The sequence below is a fragment of the Bufo gargarizans genome, chromosome 11 (assembly GCF_014858855.1).
Source record: "Bufo gargarizans isolate SCDJY-AF-19 chromosome 11, ASM1485885v1, whole genome shotgun sequence".
In the NCBI taxonomy this organism is placed as follows: domain Eukaryota; kingdom Metazoa; phylum Chordata; class Amphibia; order Anura; family Bufonidae; genus Bufo; species Bufo gargarizans.
Genome location: NC_058090.1, coordinates 26,380,769 through 26,401,430, shown reverse-complemented (window position 1 = coordinate 26,401,430; position 20,662 = coordinate 26,380,769). Strand labels below are relative to the sequence as shown.

The 20,662-nt window shown below is 47.7% G+C and overlaps 1 protein-coding gene across 2 annotated transcripts; it reads right to left on the bottom strand.

Annotated features, from left to right (window-relative positions):
• Positions 1-686: 686 nt before the first annotated feature.
• Positions 687-20,644, bottom strand: C11H14orf28 (chromosome 11 C14orf28 homolog). 2 transcript variants are annotated; one of them, XR_006387081.1, is made up of 6 exons: positions 20,492-20,644; positions 17,415-17,939; positions 8,060-8,149; positions 6,932-7,066; positions 5,678-6,101; positions 687-3,820 (listed from the first exon to the last, which is right to left on the bottom strand). XR_006387081.1 is itself a non-coding variant. In XM_044272509.1 (5 exons), exons 2-5 carry the CDS (start codon positions 17,936-17,938, stop codon positions 5,918-5,920), a joined length of 933 nt encoding a protein of 310 aa, XP_044128444.1. In that variant the 5' UTR covers position 17,939; positions 20,492-20,644; the 3' UTR covers positions 5,092-5,917. The 2 variants fall into 2 exon arrangements, 1 of the variants encoding a protein (XP_044128444.1); XM_044272509.1 differs by lacking the exon at positions 687-3,820 and having other exon boundaries at positions 5,092-6,101.
• Between the last annotated feature and the right edge of the window lie 18 nt (positions 20,645-20,662).

Genomic DNA, 20,662 nt, shown 5'->3' with positions numbered 1-20,662 from the left:
GACATCATTTGGTAGTTTTTGTGTCACTTTTAAGTCTGGTTTTGCTTTGTGTGGTTGTGCCAAATTTATGAAATGGCGCACAGTTTTCATGTATTTGGCGCAACTGCACTGTGTCTTACGACTTAGTCTTAAAAAAAAAAATACACCAGGGGCCTTCCTTTTGTAGGTTGTGACTCCATAAAAGGTCACAGAATTTGACCAAATGTCGCCAAAAAAACAAACCTGAAACACCCTAACGTGCAACATTTTATTCCAAAAACCAGACGTATCTGGTTTGATAAATGTCTCCCGATAAACACACTTTTTAACAAGAAAAAAATCTTGCTAAAAAGTTAATGCGTCTTATAGTCCAAAGTCTGGGTGTCAAAGTCAATGTGTGCGGGAGGCGAGTATACCCCCTTTTTTCACGCTAAGTGAAATATTATTTGATTCATCCTCAGGATAGGTCATCAATATCAAATCGGTGGGGGTCCGACCACTTCGCTCATCAGCTGTTTGAAGGGGCCGTGCCACTTGGATGAGCGCTGTACACTGTATAGTGGCGGTGCTTGGTATTGCAGTTGGGCGACCAGACACTGATGACCCGTCCTTAGGATAGGCCATCTGTATTTAAATCTGAGAAATCCCCTTTAAATAAGCTTCTGATACACTGTACAGTTAATAAAAACACAAAAACTGATATTTTTATAAGAAATTTATTCCTGGGACAAATGCGAAAGTGTAGAAAGAATTACAAAGTATTGCATAGATCATTTCCCACTTAATCATTCTGAGTCACGATATACATATAACATTATAGAACTATCATAGTCCAAACATTCTTCTTGGATGCCAAGTGTGAACAAGCAACAAGCCCTTATTACACCAGGGGCGGTGGAAGGAATTATTTTTTAATATACGGATTTTAACATAACAACTAAAATGTAACCGAGTATTTGTGAACTTATATTTTCACACCAAAGCATTGGAAATTTTAGAAAAAAAAAAAAATGCAACAAATTTTTTTTCCAAAAACAAACTTCCCTTTTTTTAAGACATTTGAGATCAGCAGATTTGGGGGAATTTCTTAGGCGGCAGCAATGTTCCATGTATTATGGGCACAGTAGAGGTGATAAATGTACGGTTGCTGGGGGTCCGACCGATGGGACGAGTCCAACATGGGTTCCCCAAGTCCCATACGTGTGTGTGTGTGAATGGGGCGGTAGTTTACATGTGTGAAGACCACTCCGTTCTCCGTCTATAGTGCTGTGCATGTCTCTCTTCATCAGTCCCACAGACAGAGAATACATACTCCCTGAGTTGTATTAAAGGGGTTTTCCACCTTCAGGGACCTTTCAACCATCCCCTCCACCCTCCACATGTTGCAGGACCTGCAGATGCAAACATACCTACCCTCTCTCCGTCAAAGGGTTTCCGCTCCTACGGTTCCCGCTGCCACGCTCTAGTCCCGTTGGTCACCATCCAGTTTGATGGAGGTCACGTGCGACACTGCAGCCGATGACTAGCCACAACAGTGACACGTCTCCCATGCGTGACATGACGCACAGACATCACTGATGCCGCAGCTGACATGTCCCCCATCAAAGCAGATGGTGACCAGCAGGACCAGAATGTGGCAGCGGGGAGCCAAAGGAGCTGGAATACTGCATCGGGAGCTGGTATGTATGCTTACCTCCACAGTTCTAGCAACATGGACAAGGCCGAAAGGTCCCTGGAGGTGGACAGCCCCTATAACAGTGATGGCGAACCTTTTACAGATCGAGTGCCAACACACCAATTTAACCTAAATGCTACAGTCCAATATAGTGCATCTTCCATGTACTGCTATAACAGCCTGACTACATTCAGTGCGCTGCCTGTGCCGTTCATAGCGTGCCCTGCACTGACGAATGGCAGGAAAATTCTAAGGCATATTGGTACAGCTTAGACTGTTTCCAGGGTGCGGGTGCCCACAGAGAGGGCTCTGAGTGCTGCCTCTGGTACCCGTGCCATAGGTTCGCCACCACTGCCCTATAAGCACAACCCACTGGTTACTGGAAACATCCATGGAAAAATAAAAATGGAAGGCACGATTTATATATACTTCACTGTCATACAATGGTAGGAAGGTATGGGCTGCTGGGCTTGGATGGGCTGGTTGTTAGATAACAGACTGCCCAAAAGTTAGCCATAAATGTGCAAACACGCTCCATTATATTCAATGACAGAAGCATGAGCAGCAAGGCAAGGGGTTGTGCCAGCAGAATAACCCCCTTTCCATATGCCCTATTAAAGGGTCTATGAGTCTTAGTGCCCAAAGGGTTGTGCAGTGCAAAGATATTATTGACCTATCCTCAAGAGAGGTCATCAATACCAGAGTGGCGGGGGTCTGACTCCCAGGACCCCCCTGCCGATCAGTTGTTGGGACGTCTCAGTTGCAGCGGTGGCACAGTATAATTACGGGTGGTGGTGCCCGGAGTCAGAACCCCGCCGATCTGGAAGTGATGACCTATCCTGAGGATTGGGCACCAATATCTTTGCACTGCACAACCCCTTTAAACATAATTTTGAATTGCCGTCATGTAATACTACACCTTCACCTACAGGGAAACGTATGGCTGGTCTGGAGTTTTCAGCTGATCACTGGGGAGGTCAGAAACCGGACCCGTGCTGATCCGCTGATCGCACGGCTGGCATTTACGGAATGGAAATGCAGCTTCATTTTAACCACCAATACTAATGGACAGTCTATGCCCAGATTACACTGAAAGGTTTTTTTTTGGTAATGAAATATTTATGATTAATCCTTATGTAAGCCTATGGACGTGACATTCACCCAAGTACTGCAGCCTCTTCACACAGCCGATCGTCGGGGTGTCAGACCCCCACAGACTTGATAATGATGAACTATCCAGAGTGTAGGTCATCAAAATTTTAATCCGAGAAAAAAAACCCTCTAAGCGGGCCATAAACATTACTTGGTTGGCAAAATCTGCAGACTTTGGCGGGAGCAGGCGACCATCTAATCTGTATGAAATGCTCAGCACGCGTTCATCACAGATTAGGGGGCGAAAGGATTGGACATGCTGCATTTCACCATGGCCGAACTTTGTTCTGAAGGGTGATGAGCAATGGCTCATTCCCCTCTCCCTGTTGGAAACACATGCATGCTCGGCCTATGGGAAGTTTCTAAGTAATAGCTCCGAGCTGCACAAGTGTATGAAAGTGTATGGCCCTAAGGGTTAAATGGGCCCTATAACCTACCTTTAAAAAGGACGGGGGGGGGGGAGACACCCACCATTACAAGTGATGGCGTATCGCTTAGATATGAAATTACATCCTAAATGGTGGAGACGGGGGGCAGACTGCAGAGACCCCTACCCATCTTCAGAAAGAAGACTCCTTCACAGACACCTCCCTGTGCCCTGATGTGCAGGGTAAACGTTGACTGTGGGGGACGCAGAGGTTCACGAAGTGCCGATATATCCAAGTGATATGCCATCACCTCTCATGGTGGTCCTACCCCATGAAACAGTTAATGACATGATTCCATATATAAAACAATAACCTATAAATGACAGTAAAGTAAACCGTAAGAACCTGACCACACACGTACATCATGATTGTGTAACGTAATAGCACAAAGTATATTGCTTTATCCTTACACTGTCCGGCTAGATTATCCAACTCGATATTAACCATTTGCATTACATAGCACTACACACAGCTACAGCCACATTGTGCTCCTGTACATTTTACAGCACGTCACAAGTTACCTGTCATTCTGCAGATATTTCTAGGGGGTCTGCGCGTCACCGCTGTAAGAAACTTCTCTGTATACCTATTAAAAATCATAGAATATAAAATGAATCTTAAAGGGGTTTTCCCAGACTTTTATACTGATGATCTATCCTCTGGATAGGTCATCAGTATCTGATCGGTGGGGTGTCCGACACCTGGGACCCCCTGCAATCAGGTGTTTGAGAGCCATGGCCTTCTCAGTGCTCGTCAGGCACAGCGCCGTACATCGTAAAGTGGCTGTGCTTGGTATCGCAGCTCAGCGCCATTCACTTCTATGGGACTGAGCTGCGCCTAGGCCAAGTGACCAATGACTGTGACGTCACATGGCCTAGAGAACGCTGCGGTGCTACTGCAAACTGATCGTCAGGGTTCCCAGTTGTCAGACCCCCACCGAACAGATACTGGGGACCTAGCCAGAGGATAGGTCATTAGTATAAAAGTCTAGGAAAACACTTTTTAAAGAAACCTGTCACTAGGTCAGGCCTTCACAATATGCTTTCGAAATGCTGAGCTAGAGGGCGCAATTGAGTCCACTAAACAGTCCCTCAAAGGGTTTGTCCATTTTCTTTTTTTTTTTTATCAAGCCCCCTCCCAAACCAGCAAAACCTGGGAACGAAAGTATATGTAACTGCCCCGCACCTCTCCACAGGTCCCTGGCTGTCCTCATTAGACTTCCAGTTCCCGCATGTAAAACTTCCTGCACTGACAGGGTCATGTGTGCTGCTGCAGCCAACCACTGGCCTCAGCGGTGACGTGTTCCCAAGCAGTATGCCTATGCTAGATGACATGCAGATCATCTCTGAGGCCAGTCACTGGAACAGCGCACATGACCCTCGTCCAAGGTGGAAATTTACATGCGGGGACAGAAAGTGAAGGGAGGACACTTCGGGACCCATGGAGCTGGAACAGAGTGGCAGGGAGTAGGTAAGTATACTTCCCTTCACATGTCCCGCTGGGTGAAGAAAAAAAGTAGACAACCTCTTTCAAGATTATTTCTATCTTATAAAGTGATGGCATAGCGCTATCACTTATGACTACTGGTCGTCTAACCTCTGGGACCCCCCCACTGTTCCTTAGTATGGTGTAGCACTTTATTCCCTTACCCCAACTGCTTAGTAGACACTGCCGATATATGGGTATTGTACACAATGTAAGGTCTCGTTCACACGAACATATTTTGCGTTCCGTATACGGGCCGTTTTCTACATTCCACATACGGAACCATTAATTTCAATGGGTCCGCAAAAGATGCGGACAGCACTCTGTGTGGTGTCCGCATCCGTTGCTCCGTTCCGTGGCCCCGCAAAAATTATGAGTCCTGTTCTATTCTTGTCCGTTTTAGCTGACAAGAATATGCATTTCTATAAAAGGCCTCCTGTTCCGTTCCGCAAATTGCGGCAGAGACACACGGAGCGCCTTCCGTGTTTTGCGGACCTAAAGCAGTGATTTACCCAGGTGACCGCTTTCTCTGCTGTCCCTGGCTCCATCTGCTTCTGCACAAGCACCGAATGGATATTGAACGTGTCCAGGGCATACGTACAGTAGGTACAGACAGCATAGTCTTGGGTACCTGCACAACAGCTAAGTTACTGTTTAGCAGAGTGGGTAAAGTACGTGACCACCGCCATCTTGCATCCTGTGGACGCAGAGACCACGGCTCTACAATGTTAGTCTGCAGATGGCAGTGGGGAGCCTTCTACTAAGCAGCTGGGGTAAAGCACAGGTTTATGGGCCACACCAAACAGCTTAGGGTCCTTTAGAAGCTATTTTTATAAAGTGGCCAACCACTTTACTCTAAAGCGACCTTCCCTTTAAAATAACGTATCATTAGACTCTTCTCTGCCACCACTAGGATCTTACACTGTCCATGAAGTATCGCATGTCTCGGTGAGGTTACCTGCTCCATATATCTCTATAGAAAGAATACCGTCTCCACAGCGTGCAGCTTCACCTCCACTCTACCTTGTAGAAGATACAGCGTAGCTGAAATATTAAACATTTTTAGCACCAACATGATTAAAGTTTCTATAAATGACAAAAATTTTAACTTTTTTTTCTAAAATTTCCATTTTTCTAAATTGCACCTTAAAAAATAGAATTCTGTAAAAAAGAAAAAAAAAAAGAAAAGAAATTCCGGTCATTTCTCGGCTGCGCGTATGTAAACCAGCGATGACAAGAGGAGCAGCTCCGGAGGTTTGTGTAAAAGAATTAAGTTTACATTCCTGAGGCCGTCGTAATGCATCCAATACCCATCGATCTGGAATGCTGCAGAGTAATGGTGTTCTTCCTTGTTGAAAAGAGTGGCGCCTTCTAGAAGATACCTGAAAGCAGAGCAGGTGGACAACATTAAGTCACTGGTTTCATCCCGTGCCTACCACCTGGGCGTCTTTTGCACAGAGACCTCTGGGTCTCCCGGCCAATGGTGATGGGTGCCGTTATAAAAATGAATGGGGCTGTAACACGCATTTCAGTTCCATACAATACTATGACACCTCAGCATTGGCTTGGAGGACCAGTAATAAAGCCAGAAGGTTCACCCATGTGCTGTCCGCATCCGTTGCTCCGTTCCGTGGTCCGCAAAAAAAATATAACCCGTCCTATTATTGTCCGTTTTGCGGACAAGAATAGGCAATTATACTAATGACTGTCCGCACACGGACGCCATCCGTGCAGTTTGCGGACCGCAAAACACACAAAGGGTCGTGTGCATGAGGCCTTAATTTGGAGCTCCGAATTTCTAAAACCTCTCCGCCTGCATAACGGAGTTCAAAGATAAAAATCCTAGCTGCCTGCAGCCACCAATAGAGGGAGCTAACTGCATACTGGTTTAATTATTTTATTATAACTGGCATGCTGTTAGCTCCCCCTAGTGGTGGCTGGAATTTTATCATTTTGCCCAGTGCCACGGATTTAGAGTTCTGTGTAAGAAAAACAGAGCTCTGATCGTTATAAAGACCTATTCAAAAATGAATCAGCACGGAATACTGAGCTGCAAAAAGGACACAGTTGTCACGTCAGGTAGGGAACAGTGCAGACCTGACCTCCACCTACTTGGACAATCTGCCCCCCAACTGGGGGTCTCCAGCCTCGTGAAGAGCTATGCAATAGGTTGGTGCACTAAATGCGGAGATTACAATCACTCTTCACTTACTTATGGTCGGATAAGTCCAGATAATACGGCACATAAGCCAGGTCTTCTGACTTCCACTGTTCCATGTTTAAGATGACAAATGGAGGAGCTCCATGGCAGAAAATCCGCTGGGAAAATTCTCTCAGGCAGCCGCACCTGGAGGACACAAGGGTCATCATCATCAATCCGGACTGCGAATATCCTATGTGTGCATTTATACATTCATCCGTCTATAGCGAGGCTGGAAAAATACCAGGAGATGGGGGAGCCAATACACCTGGATAGTTGCCGTTGCTGCGGCATCTGCCGCCATATGGTGTGCTGTAGTGCACTGTGAAATTCACAGCCTCGCAATACAGCGTCCTATGGTAGGTACCATCATTTCTTGCTATTGGATGCATGCAGAATCCAACAATCCCAAACAAAAACTGGCATAAAGAGGTCTATGGGCACATAGTGTACAGAACAGTCATAGGCGGCCACATAAACATTATATCGCTGGGGGTCTGACTCCTGTTACCCTTCCCGATCTGTTATTTGAAAAAAGGGACAGTGAGCACTGTATCCCCTTCATTTTAGTAGCAACTGTCCCTGGTATTAGGCTAAGGCAGTGATGGCTAACCTCCGGCACTCCAGCTGTGGTGAAACTACGACTCCCAGCATGCTTTACTTATTTCTATGGAATTCTGAGAACAGCCAAGCATCTTGGGAGTTGTAGTTTTACCACAGCTGGAGTGCCGGAGGTTAGCCATCACAGGGCTAGGGCTACACGATGATGTATAGGGTACAACTACACTGAGACATATTTCATAATGCTAGTCTATGGTGTTGCACTGCGACGCGATCTTGGATGGATTTTTGCAACACCATAGACTAGCATTACAACATATGTCGTATGCCCCCCACCCCCCCCCCCCCATATCAGATTGGTGGTGGTCCTACACCCCTCACTCCCCGCCAATCAGCTGTTCTCTTGTGAATGAATGGGAGCAGCCCTGCGGTTACCAGCTTTTTGGTGCCGGAGCCACAAGTTAACAGCTGATCAGTGGGGGCGCGCGGCGTCAGACTCTGAGGATATGCCATCAAATAACAAAATCCTAGACAACCCCTATAAATCAGGAGAAAACCATCTACCCAGGGATCACTCACCCAATCTGTTCACATACTTCAATCCGAGAACAAAACAGCTCATCCACCGCCATCTGAATGAGATCTCCATGCGGTATGTCATGGGGAGGGCTGAGGGAAACAATCAGCAGGTGAAACAACTTGGACTTACAAGGCTAAACTTTACACTAATATTTGCACTGTAGCTACCCCCAGACAGCTGTGGGAATGTACTGTAGAGGCTCACAATTCACATAGATGACTCCAGCAGCACCAGCCTTCACATTAGGCTCTGTGCATTATGCCTCCGTCAGAGGTATACAGCGAGAGGATCCAGTGAGGTACACCAGTGTAACGCCTCGCTCTATACACTTTAGGAAAAGTCAGGGATCGGTCGTAATGACGTTTTCGCAGCCTGGTCCTGTCCATCAAAATGCAGAGGGCGTGGCAGTTGCATTGAGAGCAGAGCCTCTAGGTGTAACGGCAACGCCCCCGTTGCTCCTAGAGGCTCATTTGCATATAATAAAACATCCTATGTCTCAGCAATGCGGGCACATATGAACATGGGACCAACACAGATGCCTTCAGTTGCCAAGCACACATGTAGCAAGTCAGCCAGTGTCATAGGTACAGAACTGCTGACAGATGCCCTTCCAGTCTAAATTATACCTTACAAATACTGATAGATTAAAAAGCGTAGTTTAACTCAATTTATATCTAATGATACCATTTTCTTGCAAATCTGACATGTGTCACTTTATGTGATAAAAACTTTGGAACACTTATTTATCCAAGCCATTCTGAGACTGTTTTCTCATAACACATTGTACTTTATGATAGTCATAAATGTGAGTCAATATATTTTCTTTATTTATGAAAAAAAATCAAAAATTTACCCAAAAATTTGAAAACTTTGCAATTTTCTAAATTTCTATTTCTCTGCTTTTAAAACAGAAAGTGATACCTCATAAAATATGTATTACTTAAAGGGGTTGTCCGGGTTCAGAGCTTAACCCAGACATCCCTCCATTTTCACCCCGGCAGCCCCCCTGATTTGAGCATCGGAGCAGTTCATGCTCCGATGCTCTCCTTGACCCTGCGCTAAATCGCGCAGGGCAAAGGCATTTTTTAGAGATCCGGTGACGTACCGGGGCTCTCCATGGGGCTGCCAGGAAGCCCGGTGACGTCACCGGCACTGATGGGCGGGCTTTAGCCGGTGACGTCACCGCCCGGCAGTGTGTTTTGATGAACAAAAGAGCCTGTGCCCTGCGCGATCTAGCGCAGGGCAAGGGAGCGCATCGGACCATGAGATGCTCCGATGCCAGCCTCAGAGGGGCTGCCTGAGTGAAAATAAGGGTATGTCCAGGTTCAGAGCTGAACCCGGACAACCTCTTTAACATTCCCCATATGTCTACTTGTTGGCATCATTTTGTAAATGTCATTTTATTTTTTTAGGACGTTAGAAGGCTTAGAATTTTAAAAGCAATTTTAAACATTTTAAGAAAATTTCCAAAACCCACTTTTTAAGGACCAGTTCAGGTCTGAAGTCACTTTGTGGGGCTTACATAGTGGAAACCCCCCATAAATGACCCCATTGTAGAAACTACACCCCTCAAGTTACTCAAAACCGATTTTACAAACTTTGTTAACCCTTTAGGTGTTCTACAACAATTAAAGCAAAATAGATTTCCCTTTTTTGGCAGATTTTCCATTTCAATAAATTTTTTTCTTTAACACATCGAGGGTTAACAGCCAAACAAAACTCATTATTTATTACCCTGATTCTGCAGTTTACAGAAACACCCCACATGTAGTCGTAAAACTGCTGTATGCCATATGGTTTTTGGAAGGTAGATTTTGCTGGACTGGTTTTTAGATGCCATGTCCCATTTGAAGCCCCCCTGATGAACCCCTACAGTAGAAACTTCCAAAAAGTGACCCCATTTTGGAAACTAGGGGATAAGGTGCCAGTTTTATTGGTATTATTTTGGGGTACATCTGATTTTTAATTACTCTATATTCCATTTTTTGTGAGGCAAGGTAACTCCAAAAATTGCTGTTTTGGCACAGTTTTTATTTTTTACAACATTCATCTGACAGGTTAGATCATGTGCTATTTTTATAGAGCAAGTTGTTACGGACGCAATGATATCAAATATGTCTACTTTACTTTGTTTGTTTCAGTTTTTTACATAAAGGATTTTTGAAAAACAAAATTATGTTTCTGTGTCTCCATTTTCTGAACGCCTTATTTTTTTTAAATTTATCTGCCAATTGTCTTGTGCAGGGGCTCGTTTTTTTGCAGGAAGAGTTGACGTTTTTATTGGTACAATTTTTTAGGTACATATGATTTTTTGATCATTCATTATTACACTTTATGGGGCAAGGTGACCCCAAAAAAATTGGTTGTTTTGGCACTGTTTTTATTTTATTTTTACAGCGTTCACCTGAGGGGTTAGGTCATGTGATATTTTTAAAGAGCTGGTTGTTACGGATGTGGCGATACCTAATATGTATACTTTTTCTTGTTTATTTTTTACGCAATAATAGCATTTTTGAAACTAAAATTATTATGTTTTAGTGTCTCCATAGCCTGAGAGCCATAGCTTTTTGTCTTAGGTAGGGTCTAATTTTTTGCGGGATGGGATGAGGTGATGGTTTGATTGGTACTATTTTTTTTTGGGGGGGGGGGGGGGGTTATACAGCTTTTTGATTGCTTGGTGTTGCAATTTTTGTGATGTTATATATTTAAGGCAGGACAGTCTGGCTTTCAGACTCCCTGTCCTCCGTCAGGCGCAGAGCCTGGACGGACACAGGGATGTCCTTTTGAACAGCTCACTCTGTGCTGTCTGAGTGTGATCTGCAGGAAGAAAGTCACCCTCCCTCCCACCCCTGCAGCTGACAGAAGTTGATTTCCTTCATTTTTTTCAATCCCCGTCAGCTGCGGAGTTGAAGGGGACGTGTCTTAGCGGGATCTTGGGGCGAGGTTTTTAAGTCCGTCTTTTGACCCTACCTGCCCCCTGAACTGTGACCTCCACAGCACTTACAGGCTTCAGGAATACCACTGACCTCAGGCTCACAGCACCAGAATAAGTGGAGCCATGAGGCCACACCTAGATCCACACCTTAACCCCACACACACCAGACTGGGAAGGAACAAAGATAAAGGGAGCAGTGCACAAACATGCAGAACAACATGTTGCCCCAGGCAACTGCATGCACGGCAGACGTGTCACGGCAAACAACAACCGAGACACCGCTGTCACACCAGGCTTCTGTTGGCTATCGCATATTTTGGGAATATCTCAGGAACTGTACGTGCTAGAGGGCCGAGACGGTCTAAAACCTTCCCGGACACCTGATGTACCTGTGTGCCAAATTTTGTGAGTGTAAATGCGACGGTGCGGATTCCTTTAGTGGACATACACTCAGCTTTATATATTAGACGAGCAGAAGGACCCGGCTTCACACGGGTATATTTCATCTATTTCATTTAATCGTTAAAAGATAGCGACAGTATCCCCCATAATAGTGACCTCTACAGTACCCCCCCTTTAACAGTGACCTCTACAGTACCCACCCCCCCTTTAACAGTGAACTCCACAGTCCCCCACTGTTACGTACCAGGGACCACCAGACCGGCCCACCGCGTCCCGTGACAAGGGTTGCCCAAGGCCTTCAGGCCGATTCACCTGACGCCCTCATACTGTTACGCCCTGCGCCGGGCCGTAACTCGAGCATAAATCGTCACCTGAAGCCTGTAAGCACACCCACGCAATAACAGGAAACTTTTGCCGCCACCACCTGCCCGTTATAAGGTCGACAGGACACCCCTGAGTGTTCCACTCGCAAGCAGACCCCCACACGATAGCAAGCCTCACAGAACAACATACAGCCGCAGACTGCCCACACACTCTTCATGGAGCTAACAGGTTCTTAAGGTTACAAGACAAACCATCAAACTTTTAGGTTTAATGTATGGAAAATGGACAGCACTTGGTTACAAAAAATGATTAACAAGAGACATACATAAATGGCAAACAATTGTAAAAAGGAGAAAACAAAGAAAGTTCTGATACTTAGCAGTGGCATGGTAAAAGTCCTTTCCTCCCAGGAGATTTGGGCAGAGCAAGGGTCCATTCACCCGTTTGCAAAATCGGTCCACATCCGTTCCACAATTTTGCGGAACAGGTGCGGACCCATTCATTTTCACTGGAGCCGGAATGTGCTGTCCACATCCGCATTTGCAGATCCGCACTTCCGTTCCGCCCAAAAAATCAAACATGTCCTATTCTTGTCCGCAATTGCGGACAAGAAAAGGCATTTTCTATGAGAGTTCCGGCAATGTGCGGTTTGGTTCAAGATGGATTTTTCTGCGACTGTCGCGTCGTAGCATGTCACGTTCCAGTGCAACACCATAGACTCATTATAAAAAATGTCGGGCGAAACATGTAGCAGTGTAGTTGTGGCCTATGTGTCATGAGACTTATTGTCGTGCGACACATGTCGTCCTGTAGCCCTAGCCTAAAGCGGACCTACAGAAATGAAGAAAAATGGCTGGGTTGTTATGGAAGCCTGGAGTAAAACTATGTGTATGTGGAGACTGAAGGGCCTGCGAGCTTCTATTGGCTGATAAGGGTCATGTGACCAGGCTTCTATTGGCTAATGCATTTTTTGGGAATATCTCACACAGGGATGTCTTTTTGAACAGCTCACTCTCAGACAGCAGCACTGTGCTGTCTGAGAGTGAGCTGCTGGGAGAAAGTCACCGTCCCTCCCACCCCTGCAGCTGAAAAAAGTTGATTTTTACCTTCCTTTTTTCAATCCCTGTCGGCTGTGGAGTGGGAGGGGCGTGACCTAACCAGATTGGGGGCGTGGCTTACCAGGACCCGAGGGTGGGGTTTTTAAGTCCATCTTTTGAGGGTGGCCCGAATCAGGGCAGTTTCTAGGGAAATTTACCAACAGGGAGAACATCAAAAAAGTGCCCCCCTCCCCCCGAGATTGTGGCTGGAGTTCTGCCGTACCCCATTGTAGTTGATGGGGGCGGCGGGCATTCAGTCTGCAGTGCCGGATCCAGTGAATTCCGGCAGGCTGTCCTCAGCTGGAACAGCCTGCCAGAATCACTAACGCAGATGTGAAAGTAGCCTCATACAGCGCCCCATACCTCTTCCATCCAGTGACGTCTCCTCTGATGTAGATGTTCTCTTTCTTTATCTTCTCTATTCAGACCGGACCGCCATGATGACTTCTTTCAGCCAGCTCTTCTCTCTGCAGAGTTTAACAGACATCTTAGTTTCCTACTTTTCCATCCTCCTCCCACCTTCTCAACATCCCATTATACACCTCCAAAACTATACTGTAGAAACAGATAAACCCCCTGAAAATACTAGTTACACACAGATAGCGCCCCCTTCAATAATTATTGGAACACAATGCTCTAAAAAAAAATAACTGCACCAAGCAAATAGTGTCCCTGACACTAATAGTGTAACCATAATGTCCCTCAAAAATAACTGTGCTAAGCTGAGTGCCCCCACAGTAATAGTGCTCCCCAAAATCCCAACAATAGTAATAATTCTGTGCCAGAGTGCACTTAGTAGTAATAGTGCTCCTACAGTGCCCCCAACAGTAATTGTGTCCCACAAGTAATAATGCTCCCATAGTCTCCCAGTTGTAATAAAGGCCACCATAAACACCACATCTCTTAGTGCCCCCAGTAGAGCCCCAGAATGCCCTCATGTGTTCCAATGACCTGTACTGTGTACCACTAGAAAAAACACTTAGTGCCCCCAGTTGAGCATAGGTGCCCATAGTGCCCCTATAATTTTTGCCAGTATAAAATACTCCTATATAGTGCCCCCAGAAGATGCCCCATAGTGCTTCTCCCCCGTCCCCATAGTGTCCTCCATAATGTGCCAGTATAAAATGCCCCTATAGACTGCCCCACAAAGATGCCCCCATAATGCTCCTCTCCCCCCTTCCCCATAGTGGCACCAAAATGGGTGCCAGTATTAAATGCGCCTATATAATGCCCCCATAGTGCTCTTCTCCATAGAGCCCCCCATAATGAGTGCCAGTATATAGGGCCCCCAGTAGATGCCCCCATAGTGCTCCTTCCCCCCCCCCACTTCTCCATAGAGCCCCCCCCAATAATGCGTGCCAGTATATAGGGCCCCCGTAGTGCTTTCCCCTCTTCTCCATAGTGCCCACCCCAAATTTTGGCAGTATATAGGGCCCCCATAGTGCTTCCCCCTCTTCTCCATAGTGCCCACCCCATATTTTGGCAGTATATAGGGCCCACAGTGCTTCCCCTCTTCTCCATAGTGCCCCCCATATTGTGCCATTATATAGGGCCCCCATAGTGCTTCTCCTCTTCTCCATAGTGTCCCCCCTTAATGTGCCAGCATAGTGCCCCCTATAATGTGCCATATGTCTCCATAGTGCCCCCCCCCCATATTTTGGCAGTATATAGGGCCCCCATAGTGCCCCTCCCCATATTGTGCCAGTATATAGGGCCCCCATAGTGCCCCCCATATTGTGCCAGTATATAGGGCCCCCATAGTGCTTCCCCATATTGTGCCAGTATATAGGCCCCCCCTAGTGCTTCCCTCTTCTCCCTAGTGCACCCCCATATTTTGGCAGTATATAGGGCCCCCATATGGCACCCCCCATATTTTGGCAGTATACAGGGCCCCCATAGTGCTTCCCCTCTTCTCCATATTGTGCCCCTCCATATTGTGCCAGTATATAGGGCCCACAGTGCTTCCCCTCTTCTCCATAGTGCCCCCCATATTGTGCCATTATATAGGGTCCCCATAGTGCTTCTCCTCTTCTCCATAGTGCCCCCCATAATGTGCCAGTATAGTGCCCCCTATAATGTGCCGTATGTCTCCATAGTGCCCCCCCATATTTTGGCAGAATATAGGGCCCCCATAGTGCCCCCCCATATTGTGCCAGTATATAGGGCCCCCATATTGTGCCAGTATATAAGGCCCCCATAGTGCTTCCCCATATTGTGCCAGTATATAGGGCCCCCCTAGTGCTTCCCTCTCTTCTCCCTAGTGCACCCCCCATATTTTGGCAGTATATAGGGCCCCCATATGGCACCCCCCATATTTTGGCAGTATACAGGGCCCCCATAGTGCTTCCCCTCTTCTCCATAGTGCCCTTCCATATTGTGCCCCTCCATATTGTGCCAGTATATAGGGCCCCCATAGTGCTTCCCCCTCTTCTCCCTAGTGCACCCCCCATATTTTGGCAGTATATAGGGCCCCCATAGTGCCCCTCCATATTGTGGCAGTATATAGGGCCCCCACCCCCCTTCTTGCCACAGTATACTATAAATAATAACAATAAACACATATACTTACCTTATGCTGCTCTCAGCGATGCGATGCAGGCCTCTTCCGGCCTGTGTCCCGCTCTGTACGGCTCAGGCGGCGCGATGACGTCAGGCCTATCAGAGGACCGGGCAATGGAGATGCCTCTCCCCTGCAATGCACCGTTCATCTGTATCGCTGTCCTAAGGACGGTGATACAGATGAATATGGAGATGAGCGCTTCCACAATGGAAGCGCTCATCTCCACTCCTGCTGCCTCCAGACAGAAAGGGTCCCCCTCCGGCGCTGGGCCCTGCTGACAGCGCCCCCCTCTTCTGTCCTGAGTAACGTGCCCTGTGCGGTCGCACCCCTCGCCCGGCTGTAGAAACGGCCCAGGCCTGAATGGCCACCCTACCTGCCCCCAGAACGGTCACCTCCACAGCACTCCGCTACCTTAACAGTGTCATCCACAGCGCCCTACTCTTTAAAGCTTACCTGCAGCAGTGAAGAAAAATGGCTGGGTTGTTATGGAAACCTGGTGTAAAACTGTGTGTATGTGGAGACTAAGGACCTGCGAGCTTCTATTGGCTGATAAGGGACATGTGACCGTGTGTATGGCAGTTGGGATATGAAGAGAAAGACCTGCAGGCTTCTGTTGATGTGAGGTCATGTGATGTGCCTTATTTGCATTTTTTGGGAATATCTCAGGGACGGTATGTGCTAGAGAGCTGTGACCCCCACAAGATTTCTTTCCAGGTAGCAGGGGATGTGTATACCAAGTTTCGTTGAAATCGATGGTTGCGTTTTTGAATGATTGCGGAACATACATACATACGTCCTATGGTACCTAATATCCTACCGTTATATAACACTGCACGTATAACTATTACTGAACATCCTACTGTTATATAATACTGCATAAATAACAATTACCCAGTATCCTACTGGTTAAATAACACAGCATATATATAGTAATTCCCCAATACACACATGCATACACTCAGCTGTATATATTAGATGTATTGTACTCTTGTCTCTAATACATCAGATCATGCACATTGAACAAGTAGAGGCTGGTGAGACATGACAGCGAAGAAACCAGCAACATCCTAAATATCATTGTAAATGGTGCCAAAGCGTGACCGCCGCTCCATCCACTTCTATGGGACTGCTGCAGACAGAGTAGTGCATCCCCATCAGTGAATGAATGGATAAAGTTTGTTGGAAAACTCAGGATAGATGATAAGGGTCTGATCGCTGGGGGTACAACTGCTTGGATAAACAGCAGTCATGAGTACGGGGGTCCCGGAGTACCCATGTGAATGGTGTGGTAGCATGCATATGTGACCATCGCTCCATTTACTTCTATGGTACTGTTGGAGATTGGGCTTAGCTCTCTCTCTGTCTTACAGAGGTGAATGGGTAACGGGTGACTGTTCATTGCGGGAACTCTTTTTGTTTTGTACCTATGACACTGTCTGACCTTTTACATGTGCACTTGGCAGCTGAAGACATCTGTGTTGGTCCCATGTTCATATGTGCCCGCATTGCTGAGAAATATGATGTTTTAATATATGCAAATGAGCCTCTAGGAGCAACGGGGGTGTCGCCATTACACCTAGAGGCTCTGCTCTCTCTGCAACTGCCACACTCCCTGCACTTTGATTGACAGGGCCAATCGGTGAAAACATCATCACACCTGGTCCTGTCAAAGTGGAGAGGGCGCGGCAGTTGCAGAGAGCTGATCCTCTAGGAGTAAAGGCAACGCCCCCGTTGCTCCTAGAGGCTCATTTGCATATATTAAAACATCATTTTTCTCAGCAATGCGGGCACATATAAACATGGGGCCAACACAGATGCCTTCAGCTGCCAAGTGCACATGTAACAGGTCAGCCAGTGTCATAGGTACAAATCCGCTGACAGGTGCCCTTTAAAAGGGACATTCCTAGTAGAATATTCTATGACTAGTGCAGGGCCCTTGGGGGCTCGTGTCATGCTGCTCCCCCCCCCCAGAGAATCAAAACTTGATGACCGCGAAACAGCATCCCGTCCCCCCCAGCAGAATCCATATTCCTTACTTGATTAGAATAGTTTGCATGTGGCTCTCCTGGGCACGGAGCGGGCACCTCGAGCTGGAGCAGTAACTCTCCTGTATGGTGGCCATGAGATGCTCCAGATTTCTAGTGAAATTCTCGTGCTCGTTACCAAACAAGTCAATCTCCAGAGTGGCCTTGTGTATCCCGGACTTGTACTGCCGCTTCTCCATCTTGTCCCATATCCACAGCAGCTTTACCGAGGTGAAGCTGTAGGTGTCCATCAGGTGAAGGAAGCAATCCACAAACTCCCGGCCCAAGTAGACCGACAGCTCCCGGGGGAAGGAATTATTCTCGCGCAGGATGACATACAGCAGCATTAAGAAGCCATCGATAGTGCAGGTGTTCTTCAGCGTTATCTCCACGTACAATGGCATACAAGACACCGCTTTCCTGCCGGCTTTAATGGTGAAGACCCCTCCCCATGGGAGTACCGGCCTCCAGAAAGATCGATCCTGGTCGGAGTTGTTCTTAATGGAAGCTTTGATCTCTTGAAACAATGTCTTCATCCTGCAGAGAAAGGAAGGGTCACAATATGATAAATCAAACCCCATACCGAGCACGAGAATGTTACTTGAGGGGGGACGGCGTCACTTAGGTGATTTTGTTTAGTTGACCTTCTGTACATGAACGTGCAGTATGCTCTGCTTTCCTATCCCAACTGCATCCCCCCCCCCCAAGGACCCTGAAAATGAAAGGTCCCTTCTCTAAATGGAGTAATAATGCGCATGTCTGTCCACTACTCCATTCACCGCAGTGTCTACGTCAGTCCCACAGAAGTGAATGGAGCACTGGACCACTGACCCACTCAAGAGTGGACCCCTTGTTCCAGGCCCCCTGCGATCCAAGATTTATCAAGTATCCTGCGGATAGGTGATAAATAACATTTCATGGGATAACTACTTTAAGAGGATCTGCCCCCAACAGCGGCCGATTAGGAATGTAAAGTGGCCCTGAAAAAATAAATAAAAGTGGCCTCATGTTGTAGGCGGGTCCAAATTGACAAGTAGGCGGAGCCAGCAATACCCTAGTGCAGAACTAAATACCGCCCCAGCAGAACCAAATACTACAGTGCAGCACAATATACCGCCCCAGCAGAACCAAATACAACAGTGCAACACAAAATACCATCCCAGCAGAACCAAATACCACAGTTCTTCATAGTACACTGCCCCAGCTGAAGCAAGTACCACAGTGCAGCACAAAACCCTTCCACCTGCCCCACCGTATAAAGCTGTATTATCGTCCTGAGGATGGCCATATATTAGAATTCGGGAGGACACCTGTGGCCACTGGTCAGGTGTATAAGTGCCTGATGCTCCTACATTAATTAATGCTGAGAGCATAAGATCTTTATGTACCAGGCTGGCGGCCATAAGGAGGGATTAAGCGACTCCCCTGGGTATCAGCACATCTGGAAATTTCCCTGTATGGTCTATGACCAATCTGCCTATGGCCCCTAATGTCTGAAAGGTGCGAGTCCCACCTCTGGGACCCGCACCTCTCTCTAAAATGGAGCCTGCATACAGAAGGAGAGCAGACTACGCATGTGAGGCCACCCTCCATTCATTTCTATATGACTGCCGAAAATAGCTGAGCAGTCCCATAGAAATGAATGGGAAGTTCACAGCGCAAGAGCGGCCACCACTCCATTCACTTCTATGGGAGTGATGGAAATAGCTTAGTGTGAAGCTCTGGAGGGCGGCATGTTGCAGCAGTGACATAGAAGTGAATGGCCGCGCTTGCACAGCGTGCAGTCTGTTAATTTCTACGGGAGTTCCGAAAATAGCCGAGCCCATTTGCATCAGCGTTTTTGTTTGATTGGAATGAGTCCTGGAAAACGAAGTGTCTTGGACTAACGAACGCACAGTGTGCGCCAGGTAGTCCGAGATGCGGTGCGGCCACCTTGGATGACAGAATAGGAGCCTGGAAATTGATAAATCTGCAGCTGAGAGAAGGTCACCAGGTTGGTGTTCTGTTCATTCCTCAGTTCATGTGAATTTGTTTCTTAAAGCGGAGGATTGCATTAATAAAAATGGGCAAAAGGGCAGAGCGAGAAATGCACCTGTAAATGACAAGTGGCCTACGCGCCACCCAACCCTGACCAGCTCACCCAGAGCAATGCGAGAAATGCGCAAGCCACCGGAGGAGCGCGGCCAGAGCGTCAGGTCACCGAGCTAAGGAACAAACATGCCAGTCCATGGTGTGCATGGGGGGGGGGGGGCACACCCCTACAGCACATAGCTAGGAGGCCAACGGGCTACTACACTCGGTTAGGGTGGCCGACACACCCCACAGCTAGGAGGCGGATGAGCCAGTATACCTGGTCAGGGTGGCTGACGCACCACTACACCGCACAGCTAGGCAGATGACATGCACTACACCCCATAGCCGGACGTCTGACACACCCCATAGCCGGACGGCTGACGTGCTACTACACCTGGTCAGGGTGGCAGACGTGCACTACACCCCATAGCCAAGTGGCCAACGTACCCCACAGCTGGGCAACCGACACACCCCTACACCTCATAGCCGGGCGGCTGACGTCCTACTACACCCCATAGCCAAGTGGCCAACGTACCCCACAGCTGGGCAACCGACACACCCCTACACCTCATAGCCGGGTGGCTGACGTGCTACTACTTACCCATCCAGGCAGGCCAAACAATGCACCGCTACGCCCCAGACAGGGCAGCTGGTGAGCCACTACGCTCCATTACACCCCCCATGCCAGGGTGGCCAAAGCACTGCTACCCATTCCTCTGGCCAAGGCGCCGCTACACCCCGGGCAGGGCAATAGATTTATTTGGCCCCAGATCCATGTAAATTGGCAAATGGATCTGGGGCCCCTGAGCACAGCCACTGCTGCAGCTTGTTACTGTGCAAGCTCCAGCTAAACCCATGTCCTAGAATTAACGTGACAGGAGTCAATGTGACAGGAAGGTTCTGTCAGCCCCGCTGTCATTGGCCCTGCGTCCAGCCAATAGCAGGCGAGCTTCACCACTACTACCGCGGGCCGCAGACAGAGCCCCCGTCCGTCCTCCGAGCCTTCAGACCCTCACCCGCTGGTCGAGCTCGTTATCAGTCCAGGAGAAGACCGGCGGGGCCCCGAAGGGCGACTCCAGCCAGCACCGACATCCACTCAGCCGCTCCTCCACCCAGCAACGTGCATAAACAACCGTGACGTCACTGCGTTCTTTGCGTTCCACGCTGGAATTCGACGTACGTTACGT

Bases quoted from the DNA above. Each gene is read 5' to 3' on its own strand.
- C11H14orf28 (XM_044272509.1), bottom strand. From the start codon at position 17,938: ATGAAGACATTGTTTCAAGAGATCAAAGCTTCCATTAAGAACAACTCC. The intron at 7,067-8,059 runs GTGAGTGATCCC...TGTGTCCTCCAG, and splicing joins GAAGTATGTGAACAGATTGG to GTGCGGCTGCCTGAGAGAAT. The intron at 6,102-6,931 runs GTAAGTGAAGAG...CTCTGCTTTCAG, and splicing joins CTGGACTTATCCGACCATAA to GTATCTTCTAGAAGGCGCCA.